Source organism: Carcharhinus amblyrhynchos, chromosome 6, assembly GCF_965287045.1.
Source record: "Carcharhinus amblyrhynchos chromosome 6, sCarAmb.v2.hapA, whole genome shotgun sequence".
Taxonomy (NCBI): domain Eukaryota; kingdom Metazoa; phylum Chordata; class Chondrichthyes; order Carcharhiniformes; family Carcharhinidae; genus Carcharhinus; species Carcharhinus amblyrhynchos.
In genome coordinates this window covers 85,954,905-85,970,480 of record NC_137329.1, presented here as the reverse complement: position 1 = coordinate 85,970,480, position 15,576 = coordinate 85,954,905, and the positions used below count along the sequence as shown (strand labels likewise).

The 15,576-nt window shown below is 41.4% G+C and overlaps 1 protein-coding gene across 1 annotated transcript; it reads right to left on the bottom strand.

The window, feature by feature from the left end:
• Window positions 1–846: 846 nt before the first annotated feature.
• LOC145344068 (uroplakin-3a-like) lies at window positions 847–10,932 on the bottom strand. Its single transcript, XM_080190859.1, has 6 exons — window positions 10,824–10,932; window positions 10,536–10,679; window positions 4,849–5,110; window positions 4,082–4,164; window positions 1,961–2,090; window positions 847–1,059 (listed from the first exon to the last, which is right to left on the bottom strand). Exons 1-6 carry the CDS (start codon window positions 10,876–10,878, stop codon window positions 891–893), a joined length of 843 nt encoding a protein of 280 aa, XP_080046985.1. The 5' UTR covers window positions 10,879–10,932; the 3' UTR covers window positions 847–890.
• Between the last annotated feature and the right edge of the window lie 4,644 nt (window positions 10,933–15,576).

Here is a 15,576-nt window from a genome sequence, read left to right as displayed (position 1 = left end):
AAGTTTGTTCTAAAACTAAAACCCTGCTCGTGACCAAAACTACATTTAAAATCTAACAAACTCAGTTGACACTTTATTTATCTCCAGGTAATGAAAGTTGACTGGAAGCCAGGCACTTTACCAGAAATCTTGTTCTTAGAGGGACAAACACACCATCATAAAATATAGATTCGCCCAAAGCACATGGGCCACGACAATTGAAACCCATGACAAGAATTTTTATATATCTGTAAGAATTCTCAAATCGCAAGGTTGCATAATGACGTTTACCAAGCTAACAAAACAGGTTTCATGTTTCTGATTTAATGTACCATGACAGAAATATTGAACAACTTGGTGTTAGACAGAGTGCAAAACCTCCATCTTGGTCACAGATGTCTGATCACCAATTGAATAGTTGTCTTGCAGTAGTTATCCATGCAATCTATTCCAGAGCCCAGGTTTTGGAGGACATTTTATTAAAAATCCCTGCAATAGTGACAGATGCCAAAGCGTAAATATGCACAAATCTAGCAAGGATAAATTTAGGTTTGGCCTGCAACAATTTCAGGCAAAGTAGTCACCTGAACAAGACAAAAAAAAAAGTCACATGTATCCCTGAGGAGAGAAAGAAGATGGATAGATTGTGTTTTCGCCCCCAGACTTCCAAAACTGATTTTTATTTTTAACAAATAATGGAAATTTAATTGCTGCATGGAAGATAGGACTAGACCAAGTTGACATGCTGTAGTGCACAAGCAGGTTTATCAAAACCTATTCCCCCCCCTCCATTGCATCCCAACTTCAAGCACTTGACCAAAACATCTGGGGTTCTAAACACGCATCAACACAAAAATGGATAGCAAACTGAGGTGTATGTACACTTACGCCTCTTGGATCTTTCAAACATGTTACCCTGAAACTTGAGCAGTCTCAACAGTAGACTGGTAAGTCTGTTGACCAGGTGATGGTTGGGCAGCAGCTTTGGTTCCTTCTGGATTAAAGCCAGGGTTTTTTTTATGAGTGATGTACCTTGCTGGAGGAGGCTGCTGTTCTACTGCAGGCATTTCCTTTTTCAGGCTATAGAAGAGAAGAAATTACACATTGAAATTGTGCAATTCAATCCAATTAGAGGAATGATGGACCAGAGGGTTTGTGAAGAAAAGATCCACAATAATGTTGCTTGCACAATCTTTAGAGAAAGTGTGGAGGTAACTTTCCCCAGCCTGGGTGCCCAAGCAAGGTTAGAAACAATATCATAAACTTGTCAGTTTGAACACCTCAGGTGAGCTTAGCTCTGTCACTAACTGTGACTAATTATAGCCAGAAATAGACAACTTTTTAAACAACTCTGAAGGTGGTAATAGCTTTCAACTGCTTTACAAACAATTGTGCAGTGTGTGTATAACTGGATGGTAATCTAAAGGCTGCACTAAACCCAATAGAAGTGGCACTTTTAGAAATTTAAATTCAACCAAAATACAAGGTACCATGTAGCTGCCCATCAGGATCACTAATGTCCAATAGGAGGAGGACGCCTGCAGTCTCTGTCTGCTAAACTCAGGCAAGATAGGGTGGAATGCAAAGAATGGACTTTGCTTCAATTTCTGACTACTATCCAACGAACCCTGAAGACTGGCAACACTCATGTCAGGTCACAAGAATCAGATTGAGTTTGAAACACCCAGCGCTCTCTCTACACAAAGGAAAATGCTTGCGCATTTTTATATTTGTGCAGTGTCAGGTTTCTGAAACTATGCTCAAGTGGAGATGATGCACCAAAATATTAAAATAATGGCAAGACTTTTCTGACAGGCTGATAGCGAACAAAGACTACAGCCGTCCGGGCATGGAATCACCTTTGAACTATCACAGGACATGCAGCACATGGAAAATTTAAAATGCAGAGATACCATAATCATTAGCACCCACTACTCTTTCATTCTCGACTCTAGCCACACTCACTTCTGGCAATACTCACCAAAATATATACATCAGCAAAGCAACAAAGGCACCGAGAAGAAGAAAGAGAAGGATGACGAGAATAACTGTGATAACCACCATTCCTCCAGTCCTCCTGCTAGCAGCTGCCAAAGCTGACAGCTCAGAAGCTGGAGACAAGAAAAAAAATGATTAAATTTAACTAAACACTGGTGCCCTCAAACACATTTGCAATTAGTTCTTAAATGAGGCTCCAACTCTTGAATTGCATCGTCCAACTCTTTGGAAGAAATGGGATTCCAAACCCTTTGGGAAAGGGATAGGTCATTCAGAATAATGGTTCGTAATTGTAAACTTAAAGAATGTGTAATCCAAGCAAGGATTACACAGTACACAGTAACTGATAGTTTTTGTTTTGCTTCAAGGGTTTCAGTGTGTTAAAAAAAGCCATAATTTAACTAATCTTTAAAGTTTCAAGCAAGACTTCAAAGAAATAACTCTCCCCTTAATTATAATTGAAAGATTTCCCCACCCACCTCCAACCAACTTTGAAAATCAAAAAAAAGGCAAATATTTCTGTTATATCAATGAATCCCTGCAGTACAGAAGGCTATTCAGCTCATCAAGTCCAAAATCGACCACAGTCCCACCCAGGCCCCACTCCCAAAACCCCAAACATTTACCCACTACTTGGGTCAATTTAGTATGGCCAATCCACCTAACCCACACATCTTTGGGCTGTGGGACAAAACCAAGGCACCCAAAGGAAACCCACGTGGACACAGGGAGAATGTGCAAACTCCACATTGACAGCGACTGAGGCCGGAATTGAACCCGGGTGTCTGGATCTGTGAGCCAGCTAACAACCGTAGCACCATGTGTTGTTGGAACTGCACTCATCCAGGCAAATGAGTTTTCCATTATAGTCCTGACTTGTATAGTATAGATGGTGGACAAGCTTTGGGGAGTCAGGAGGTGAATTTGAACCCAGGCTGTAATGAGATCAGTGAATCTGGTGGAACCCAAAGCGAATATAAATACTTGACAAAGTATTTCAAATCAGAATGTAAGTGGTTCAACACAAACTTATCTAACAACTATCCATATTCCATGGATGTGGAGCAGAATTCAGGAACGTTCCATGCAACTGGGGGATGGAGAAGAAAACCATCAAGTTAATCCATGGCACATAGCGCATTAACAAACAAAAAGTGTTCACATTTGGACAATGTTTTGAAATGGTTTGATTTCATATTGAAAAGACTCCTTTCTCAAATTAATGCAACATCATTTCAAAGTATACATGTTTGAAAGAAAATGGTTTACAAAGCAATCAAATATTCAACCCACCCAAATGTGGGAAAATCATCAGGCCAGCAGTTCACACTGTATAGTTCAGAAAGAAGAGATTTAAGTATAATTAGAATTCATTATTGCAGACATTGGGAGATCGGAAGCAAAAAAAAGCCATGGAAGGGTGGTATGAAAACAAAACTGCTACAAACTTGAAATAAAATCTATAGAGCTATAAAAATGACAGCTAATTTGCTTTCAAAGTCAAAATTCATCCCAATTTTAGTTGAAGACAAAATGTTATTCTGGGCTTTATATACAAGGCATTGACATTGTACCCATAGTTAAGGATTGACATAGTCAGGACACACATGGGAGTATTTAAGCGATTCCAGAAATTCAAACACAGCAGAATATTAAAACCTATGAAAAGTGGAACAGAGGGATTCAGACTTGTTCTTGAGGCAGTGGTCAGGCCAGTTAGAATGTGGGACCAATTTTGAGTTTCAGTGATCAACTTTCAGGAAGACCATGGAAAATATTTCTTTTTTTTTTAAAAGAATGGTACTTCCTGGAGAAAGGATTTTGTTACAGGATAATTAAAAAAATAAAAATTGAACAAGGGAGAGGGTTGAGTCAATAGCCACCAGTTGTAAAACTAACACCAGAACTGGTACAGATGTTGGCTGGTAGGCTCAGGTATATCCTGTTAGAACAGAGTCAGTTTACCAGCCTATGACATTTCTCTTTTAGTTGGAAGAGAAAGGAATAAAGTGGTACATTTCAAATTTGTATTACCAATTAGCCAGATGGCATCATGCCAAACTACTGCTTGTAAATTCAATAGGTAACCAATGAAGACACTTGCCTTGTAGAAGGGTGATGGAGTCTGACCAGAGTGTTTCTGCAAAAAATACGTTTGTAGATCCATTTCGTACAGCATACTTGAACCTATGATTTAAAACAGATTGACAGTTTTACCAGCCTCATTTCGTAGCATTTGAATAACCAGGAAAGGTATACCTTCAAATAAGACAATTCAACAATTAATTTGTACAAGTCATTATAGTTATTGGTCTAGATATGTAGCCAGGTATTCCATTTTCCTACCCCACCCATTTTTTTTCAGAAGCCCACAAGGGGCAGCATAGTGGCTAGCAATGCTGCCTCAAAGACAGTGACTCGGGTTCGATTCCCGGCCTGGCTCACTGTCTGTGTGGAGTTTGCACATTCTCCCACTGTCTGTGTGGGTTTTTACTGGGTGCTCTGGTTTCCTTCCACAGTCCAAAGATGTGCAGGTTAAGTGGATTGGCCTTGCTAAATTGCCCCTTAGTGTCAAGGGGACTAGCTAGGGTAAATACATGGGGCTATGGGCTGGGTGGGATTGTGGTCTGTGCAGACTAAATGGCCTCCTTCTGCATTGTAGGATTCTATGATACTACGTACAATGTCCATACCCTGGTCTGAAAGTAACAGCCATGAAACTTCCAATATAGAAAGCAGCACTCTATTCACTACAACTTTCAAGTTAGCATTATTCATTCAAGGCGATTAAACAGGAAAAGTTTATCTGCTACACTGGCACAAAATTCATACCATAGTTCTCAATAGGAGAAAGATTTACATCCCCCTTACCTGTACATTTCTCCTGCAGCAAGTGGTGCATTACAATTTTCAGGAGGATTGTTAATTTGTTTCAAACACCGGACATCATTTCCAACTCTGAACAGATATTCATTAATCTCAGCTTGGATCCTGGTAGGGTTTGTGCTCAGTACAAAAGGCGAAGATGTACAGTCTGGTATGCCAAAACTTGCAGCCCGGTATGGCCCAGTTGCCCCTCCTCTCGTTTGTTGGTAAGACCTTATGCTGCTATTGCCAATTTTGTTTGGGATTGCTGCAAAGAGGAGGGCTGATATTAAACTCTTTCTGCCATTTTGCTATTGTTTTGAAAACCACAAACTGCATACAAAAACATTGCAGCTAAGTTAAGAAAAACTCAGGGACAATACTAGTCAGGGACGCTGCCACCACCACCACCACAGCTCTTATGCGTGCCTTGGACTAGACTATTCTGAGACTACTGACTGGTCACACATTGCGTTCTCCATAAAACTTGAGACCATCCTAAACTCTGCTACCCATTGCCCCTGTTATGATGGCCACAGGGCATCGTCGATAGATCTCCCTGTGGGCCACGTTGAATACAAGCTCCCCTATTGATAAGTGGAGGCTTATCCAATACGAAAGGAGCAGTAGGGGATTTAAAACCAGCTGACTCTACTCAGGCCAGCAATCAAATGAACAGGGAATGACTTGTACACTGGGGCTACCAAGCAGCAATTTGAGCACATTGGAAAAGAAAAGCAATAGTGACAGAAGAGCGGCCTCAATAAAACTACTACATTAGAGATTTTTTTCTTCCCTCCAGAGACAAGTAGTCCTCCTGCAAGAGCAACACCCCATTTTGGTGAACTTGAAGCCTACATATAAGCATAGAAGACTGGGCCCAAGACATTACATTTTTAAGGCTAACAAATTGGGAAGGGTGGAGATGTGGAAACAAGGGACAGAAAGTAGTCCTGTGACAGCATGTGGGGTCCCAAACTTCAGTGTATTTCAAAGCCTTACTTACCCAGAAGCCCCTATCTCCAAAACCAAGGCCATTATGGCCCAAATCCCTCCACAATACTCCAGCAATACCACTTTAACACAGCAGGGCAAACCCATCACTGAATTTCTGACTAGGTAATAAAAATTGGCAGGCTACGCTTGAACATATTGCAAGATAGTTGTGGAATCAATGTGACAGCCCAAGATAAATTGACAAAACCCAATTTGGTTCTAAAGGTGGTCATTGGAATAGGTTTGTCATTGGAAAATGCAGAGAAGGGAGCTCAAGAACTAGAGGATTTCAGATGGCATTGCCCTTCAACTGGGGGAGGTGGGATTCATTCAATGTCCATTCCTCAACTGAGTGATGGCACCAGTAAAATATATCACCAAATCCCTTACAATGATGGAGCCCCCAAGTCACAACTCCAGGCTGTTTTGGAAAGGCAGGGGCAGCCTTCCGATCCCCAAGGAGCATATTCCAGAAAGTTGCAATAGTCCATTGTCTGGCATCTACAAGTGCTGCAGAAGATCAAACTGAGGCAAAGATGTAGCAACTGTTAAAACTCATGCTATTTAGAAAAACAATCAAGCCATTACAAGACTGTACCTTTCAGGTAGGCCCAAAACCAAAAACAAGGATAACGTAATTAAATCTCATCTCCACGATAAAGGTTGCCCCATAACGGTGGGGCTGTTAGTAAATGGTCACCCATCAAAAATGGAAGTGAATACAGGGACCGCAGTCTCTGTTATCAGGGAGCAGACCTATCACCTCCAGGCTGGTATTCAGCTCCTGAACTTGGAAAATACAAGTAAAGAACATCATGGTGTACCTAATGACTTACAGGCAACAGCTTGACTTCCACTCATCATTGTTTGTGACCAGGTCCTAGCCATATGGAGAGAGATTGGCTCCAGCACATCAAACTGAACATGTGCAGGCTGGTTGTGGCAGGACTATACCAAATGCACTAAAGTTTTCTAGTAAGGGCTTAGGAAAATAAGGAGAACAAAAGTTAAGATCAGTGTCAACCCTGATGCTATACCTATGTATTTTACAGTGAGACCGCTTACATTCAGAAAAAGTAGTCAGAACTGGAACACCTGGCATAATATGACTTGCAAAATTTGCAGAGTGGGCTCCATCTGTTGTTCCTATCCTTAAGCCTGATAAGTCAAATAGACTTTGTGAAGACAATAAGCTTAATGTCAATAGCATTTCTAAACTTGCCAGATACTCCATGCCCTGGATTGAAGACCTGTACACCAGGTTAACTGGGGGCCAAGTATTTTCAAAGGTGGGCAGGAGTCATGTATATCTCAACTTGAAGGTACTCTGTAGCCACAAAGTAACAATTTTGTCACACCCTATTTCTACTTCAGCCATAACTTAGAGATATCAGCACTAATTCAGCTCTCTTGTGCCTCCCCCAAATTTAAACTACAATTTGGTGGCCACATCTTCAGGTGCTTAAATCCAAAACTTTTGAATATGCTCCCTACACCTCTCCATCCTGCTTTCCTCTTTTCAATGAGTTGCTTAAACCCTCTTTGGTCAAGTTTTGGGTCATTTGACCTAATATCTCCTGTGACTCAGGTGTCATATTGTTTTATAATGAATGTTCTCATGGAGCATCTTGGTATATTTCACTATGTTATAACAGCAATATTAATCTCCAAAACATATCTGGACTACTAGGCAAGATTCCAAACCTGCAAATAACTTCAAATCAAATCTAAACAAAAAAAAACACAATCAACTGAAGGAGGATGACCAGTCAGCAGATCAGATCATTCTAGTTGAATTCCTTAAACTGCTGCTAGTTTAGCTTAGGTCAGTGGTTCTGGTGAGATTTACCATTTGAATTCTGTTACAATACATTGCAGGATAGAGTTGGCAGTTGCCCAACAGTGTATTTCATTAGTGTCTATTTTCAGATTAGATATCTAGAAGTTCAAAAATGTCAATTGCTGAACCCATTATTTAAAAAAAAAGGGATAGTAAACCTATGTTAGATGTTACAAAAGGCACCATATACATCCAGGCTGTAGTAGTGTGCATTTATATATCATTGGGGATTATAAATTCTGAAAAAAAGTGCATGATAGCTTAAAATTGAGATGGTATCTTTCAATGGCAAGAATTTTGAATATGCCATAGCAAATACTTACAGGAGCAAAACCAGGGACTTTTGCACCGGTTATGTCCTTAATACAATAGTGAGTGGGCAGGTTTATAAACTGTACAAAAATTGGCTATTAAGAATGACAACTAATTGCTTAGTCAGTTAGTCAGACAAATTTAACAATTGATTTTATGCTCCTAGTAACATCACTGGAGAACTGAGAAGAGAGATTGCATCGACTCCACGTCAGCACACCATCTTCTAGCACAATACCCAGCATGTTTATGCAACAAAGCACCTCAGAGTGGCCACATGTACCAGTAAGAACATTTACAAGGTCTACTGCATTTCAATGGAGGACCGTTAAAAGCAGGAGAATCCAAAAATCAGGGACAAGTTGAATGGACAAGAAGTTTGTTTTTTCCCCATTTCAACAAGAAACCTCAATTTTTTACTGCATAGAAAGCCTTCAAGTCAGATTAAAATCTTCAGCATTAAGAGGTGTGCAATCAAAAATGGAAGCCAGACTTCAATGCATTACAGCATTTGAGTTGACTGCACAATACATCAGATTTCTGATACAATCTAACAATAATTATAAATACAGCAGTTCCATTATGCAAGAACATAAGAGAAAAGCCTGATCAGTAAATGCAAGACACTCCATGAGCATCATGCAACATTGCTGACACTGATGAATCCCAAATTCATACTAATTGATCGAGGGGGAAAAGAATGAAAACAGCTAAAATTGTTTGTGCAATGTTTACTGAAAAAGGGCAACAGGAGTGCAAGTATTAAGTACCACACCTCGCTCTGGCCACAGATACAGGAAGGCAAAAAAAAGTGTCAGGAGAGTAAGCCACAATATTTCAAATAAAACAAGTAACAAACTGATTCAAACAGAAAAAAATTCCTGACATCATCCAAAAATGGTAGATTGGGAACCAATATCAACCATTAATCAAACATGGGTGAAATGAACAAGGCAGGAGATTAAAAGGAAAGCAGATAAGAAGAAGAATGCAAGGTATTGTTGTTAAAAAAAAAGGAGCTTCATTCTCTAAACAGATAAATCTAGAGTTTGGTGATTTTATGAGCATCTGATCGGTTTAGCAAACAGATCCCAGATCCAGTTAGAATTGGAACATTTTTTGAATTTGCCTCAATCTAGATAGGGTAAAGTAGCCTAACCTCTGCTCCAGATAAACAAGTCAGAACGCACTGGCCAGAGTTATAATACAGATTTAAGAGGAGGATTCAAAAGCAAGTTGGATAAATGCTTGAAAGGGAAATAAAGGATATGGTATTAACTTCAAAAGAGCCAGCAGAGGCTCAAATCAGCTGAATGGCCTCCTGTGAGTTACTATTCAAAGATCATCCATTACCATTTCTATGGAATAGTCCAACACTCACACACCACTCTGCAACTTGAGCATTATGGAATGAGAAGCATCATCATCTCAGGGATTCCCCCAGTTTGTTGGGATAGTGAATGGCCATTATCAAGAGTTCTACCCATTGTTTCACTGCAAAGTCACACAAGTATCCCTCCAAATATCATTTTTTGATAAAGTGCCTCATGGAATTCTGTTTAGAAAACATGAGATCTGAGGCAAAGTGGCACATTGGATCCAAAATTTGCTGAAAGGCAGAAAGCAGAGGGATGTGTCAGTGACTAGGAATCCTTTCCTAGAGGGGTTCCACAGAGCTCAGTATTAGGGCCTTTGCTATTTGTGGTGTACATTAATGATTTGGACTTAAAATGTAGGAGACATGATCAAGAAGTTTGCCAATCTCACAGAAATTGGTAGGGTGACACCAGGGATTGCAAGATTATATCAGTGGATTGGTCAGAGCAGCAGTCAATGGAATTCAACCCAGTAAAAAGTATACAGTAATGCATTTGGGGAGAGCTGAGAGACAGCTTGGGATGCTTTTCCACAGAGCCCTGAAGGTGGCAGGGCAGGCAGATAGATAGATAGATAGATAGTTAACAAGGCATATAGGATACTTGCCTTTATTTAAAAAGGCATGGAATACTAGAACATTGAGGTCACGCTAGAATTGTATAAAACCTTGGTTAGGTCACAACTGGAGTACTGTGTGCACTGGTTAACACATTGTAGGAAGGATGTGATTAGAGGAGAATCACTAAATTACTGTCAGGGCTGAAGGGTCTGAACTACGAAGAAAGATTGGATAGGCTGGGACTGTGGGGTGGATAGAAAGGCACTTTTCCCATTAGTAGAGGGGTCAATAACCAGGGGGCATAGATTAAGAAGCAGAAGGCTAAAAGGAGAGTCCAAGGGAAATACTTCCAGAGTATGAAACTCTCTGCTTGAAATGATGGCGAAGTCAGAAGCTCTGGTAACATTTAGACATTCTCTTGCATAACCTCCAGACTAGAGACCCAAGTGTCGGAAAATGGGATTAGTGCGGTCAGATTTTTGTTGACCAGCGTGGACACAGTGGGCCGAATGGCCTCCTGCTGTAAATGCCTATCATCGCTACATTACCAGTTACTTGTGAGTACTCGCGCCCCTCCTCCCTCCCCATTTAAACAGACCCAACACTCACAGCTTGCAGAAGCTTGCACTCCGAAAACATCCACAATAGTACCATTGGTAAAGACACAGATCGGTTTGGTTAGAGTGACGGTGGTTGTGGTCCGGAGAGCTTGAATTTCACCGATCGAGGAAACTTCTGGTTTGACGTTTAGAACTGGAAGAGCAGAGATTTCAGTTTCAAACCATTATTGGAAGAAATTCCATTAAAAACAAAAACTCGATCAAGATGGAATTGTGCAAAGGAAGACAGATCCAATTAAGAGTTTAAAAGCTTCTTTAATACAAGAAGCTACCTCACCAACACAGAGTGCAGGGGAGATCCAAAAGCTGAAGAAAAACACAGCGATCTTCATCTTAGCAGCAAAAAGCGGACCGCCAGCAATCAGCGAGTGGCAGTAACTGAGAAGCAGCAGTTCAAACAGTGTGGAATGAGCAAACTGCTCACTTAACCCACCCAACCAGTCTAACCAGCCAGAGAATTCACCTGAAACCCATTTACTGCCGCCTTGCTTCCTCGTGTTTCAGGGTTCGCCAGAAAAAAGATTTTAAATACACTCACAGAATTAAACTCACACAAGTGGAAAGATAGTTTTATTTAAACTAATCGGAGGATTTAAGAGTTTGAGCTTGGTTGCTGGTCTGTCATTGATTTCCCAGCCTGCCAATGAGATTGTAGTCACAGCCCCATCAGTAAGAGCACAACCATAAAGTGGATCACAAACCCACAAAATCCCGTAGTTTCCTTATTAAATAAAATCAACAGATTTCACAAGAAAAGTACCAATTTGCACAACACTGTGAAACGAAAAAATACTTAGGATACAATGTGCTTTACTGAGGTAGGGAAATGTGTTATTTATTTATTTATATATATCTTTCTAACTGGATGGTAAATATCAACAAAGTGTATGACTGAAATGGAATTACCCTGCTGCATTGAGATGAAAATATTTCAGTGAATTGGCAGCTTTCCAGTCCCAAACTAACTCCAGTGAGCCAGACAAAAGGAACATGTCCATACATTGTACTTTCTTCAAATAAAAGCTTAGAGAACAGTCATTCCTTGGTTCATTCTCCAGGGCAATGCCTTCCCCAATCAGAGTCAACCTGCCCAGTTTAAACAAAGCTGGGCAGTTAACAGTTCCATGCTGCATTCTCCATGGCAACGCATTCATCAATTAGAATCTACTTGTCAACTGATTAGCACTCTCTTCTCATGCAGTATAAGTTGTTGCTTCCCAGTTACTGTTGGCAATGTCTTGTGAGCTATCCTGATCAGACGTAAAGCTTTGATAGCATGCCTCTTGTTTTAGCAATACATACAAACATGTTTAACAATATTTTTGGCAGTACTTTTAACAATAGTAGGGGTGGCACAGTGGCAGAACGGTTAGCACTGCTGCCTCACAGTGCCAGGGAGCTGGGTTCAATTCCCAGCTTAGATCACTGTCTGTGTGGAGTCTACACATTTTCCCTGTGCCTGTGTGCGTTTTCTAGGGTGATCTGGTTTCGTCCCACTGTCCAAATGATGTGCTGATTAAGTGCATTGGCCAAGCTAAATTCTCTCTCAGTGTACCTGAACAGGAACCAGAGTGTGGCGACTAGGGGATTTTCACAGTAACTTCATTGCAGTATTAATGTAAGCTACTTGTGACACTGTTAATAAAGTTTAAATTTAAACTTACTCAAAGAGGTATTGTCTATTGTTACTATTTATGAGAAGCCCCTCATAATAGGCCAGACAGTGGTACAGTTGTTAGCACTACTACCTCACAGTGCCAGGGACCTGGGTTCAATTCTGGCCTTGTGTGACTACCTGTGTGGGCAAAGAACAAAGATCAAAGAAACTTACAGCACAGAAACAGACCCTTCAACCCTCCAAACCTGCACTGACCATGCTGCCCAACTGAACTAAAGCCCCCTATCAGGTGCAGCAGGTGGTCAGGAAGGCGAATGGGATGCTGGCCTTCATAGCGAGGGGGATTGAATATAAAAGTAGGGAGGTCTTGCTGCAGCTGTATAGGGCATTGGTGAGGCCGCAGCTGGAGTACTGTGTGCAGATTTGGGCGCCGCACCTGCGCAAGGATATTTTGGCCCTGGAGGGAGTGCAGAGGAGGTTTACTAGGCTGATACCAGAGTTGAGGGGCTTGAGCTATGAGGAGAGGGTGAATAAACTGGGCTTGTACTCGTTGGAGTTTAGAAGAATGAGGGGAGATCTCATTGAGACATATAAGATGATGAATGGGATAGATAGGATACAGGTGGAGAGACTCTTCCCGCTCAGAAAGGACAGTAGGACTAGGGGGCACAGCCTCAAGATAAAGGGGGGCGGTTTAGAACGGAGTTGAGGAGGAACTTCTTCACTCAAAGGGTGGCGAATCTCTGGAATTCTCTGCCCGTTGAAGTGGTGGAGGCTGCCTCGCTAAATATTTTTAAGACGCGGGTTGATGGGTTTTTGATAAGAGAGGGGATTAAGGGTTATGGGGAGAAAGTGGGAAAGTGGAACTGAGCAGCGACAGATCAGCCATGATCTTATTGAATGGCGGGGCAGGCTCGAAGGGCTAGATGGCCTACTCCTGCTCCTATTTCTTATGTTCTTATGTTCTTATAGATCATATTCCTCCATTCCCATCCTATTCATGTATTTGTCAAGATGCCCTTTAAAAGTCACTATCATATCTGCTTCCACTACCTCCCCCATCAGCGAGTTCCAGGCACCCACCATTCTCTGTGTAAAAAACTTGCCTCGTACATCTCCTTTAAACCTTGCCCCTCGCACCTTAAATCTATGCCCCCACCCTCCACCTGGGAAAAAGCTTCTGACTATCCATTGTGTCCATGCCCCTCATAATCTTGTAGACTTCTATCAGGTCGCCCTTCAACCTCTGTCATTCCAGTGAGAATGAACCAAGTTTCTCCAATCTCTCCTAATAGCTAATGCCCTCCATGTCAGGCAACATCCTCGTAAATCTTTTCTGTACTCTCTCCAAAGCCTCCACATCCTTCTGGTAGTGCAGCAACCAGAATTGAACACTATATTCCAAGTGTGGCCTAACTAAGGTTCAATAAAGCTGCAACATGACTTGCCAATTTTTAAAACTCAATGCCCTGGCCAATGAAGGCAAGCATGCTGTATGCCCCTTGACTACCTTCTCCACCTGTGTTGCCACTTTCAGTGACCTGTGTATTTGTACCAGATCCCTCTGCCTATCAATCTTCTTAAGAGTTCTGCCATTTACCATATATTTCCTATCTGTATTAGACCTTCCAGAATGCATTACCACACATTTGTCTAGATTTGTCTGGAGTTTGCACGTTGTCCCCGTGTCTGCGAGGGTTTCCTCCAGGTGCTCCGGTTTCCTCCCATAGTCCAAAGATGTGCAGGTTAGGTGGATTGGCCTTGCTAAATTGCCTATTAGTGCCCTAAATGAATAATGTAGGGAGTGGCAGGGTAAATTTGTGGGTTTACAGGGATAGGGCCTGGGCGGGATGCTCTGTCGGAGATGGTGCAGACTCAATGGTCCTAATGGCCTCCTTCTGCACAGTAGGAATTCTAATGTAAGAGACTGTTAGCTAAAATTGAACCTCAAGGAATTGAAGGCAAATTATTTACTATTTAATGGGGAGGATTGGCAGGCTGTGACTAGTGATGTGCCACAAGAATCAGTGTTATGGCCTTAACAGTTGCACATATTTATTAGTGAATTAGATGATGGGATAGACGTCCACATATCTAAGCACGCTGATAACACTAAGATAAGCAAAATTATAAGCAATATAAATGGAAATATAAAATTACATGAAGATATTATTAGATTAAGTGAATGGCAAAAAAACTGCCAAATCGATTTCAACGTAGGTAAGTGTGGGAATTATGTACTTTAAACCTAAAATGGATAGTTTCGGATACTTTCTCAATGGTAAAAAGTGGAGGTTCAAGTCCAGATACATAGATCATTATAATCTCACGATCAGAAGGAGAAAATAATCAAAGAGGCCAATGTAACATTGGCTTTTATATTTAGAGGACTAGAATACAACGAGATAGAAACTATACAACAGCTATACAAAGCCTTAGTTAGCCAACAGCTGAAACACTGAGCGCAATTCTCCGCACAACACCTTAGGAAGGACACATTGGCCTTGCATAAAGAGCAACAGATTTACTAGAATAATACCTGGATTCCTCAGGTTAATTACGAAGACAGATCATACAAATAGGGTTGTATGTGCTGAAATTTAGTAAGTTAAGGGGCAATTCAACACCCCGAGGGCAAATGAAGGTGGTGTAGTGAATGCACTGTACATGGACTTACCAAATGCATTTGATAAAGTGTCACTCAGTAGACTTGTGAGCCAAGTTATTGTTCATGGAATAAAAGGGACAGTAAAACATGGCTGATTGACTGGAAACACAAACTAATGATTAGCAGTTGATTTTTGGGTTGGAGGATGGTCAATATTCAGGTTCCGCACGTTCGGTACTTTGGTGAATGGAGCACAATTTCAAAATTTGCAAATGATATGAAACTTGGAAGCATTGTGAACCATGAAGAGGATAGTGTAGAACTTCAGAAAGACATAATTATACACCTCTCTTGGCATATTTTACCCCCAGGCATATTTTTGTCATGTCGGTGAGGTTTGCAACAGGTTCACCCAGTCTTGCCAACCAGTGCCAGGGGCATATCAGGGATAGACCCCAGTTGGAGCCTCATAGAGGAGGGATTAATTTATTTGTGGTGGGGGGAATGCATGTGGGAGCTGGGGATGTCAGCTATTGCTACAGGGTCAGGGGGAGAGGGAGAGGGGTGGGAGGGCTCTGATGCCAGCAATGTCTGGGGGAAGCTGGAGGGTGGGGTGCAGCGCTGACATTAGCTGTTTGGTAGGGGAGATGGGGAGAGAGATGTGAGCTCAGAACCCAGGATGGGGTGGGGAGGTTATTTTTCTGCTCTGATCAGACATCCTTTTAAAGATCTCAGAGTAGCTGAGCTTTCCTAGTCTGTTTAAAAGTTTATTTATTTATTAGTCACAAGTACGCTTACATTAAC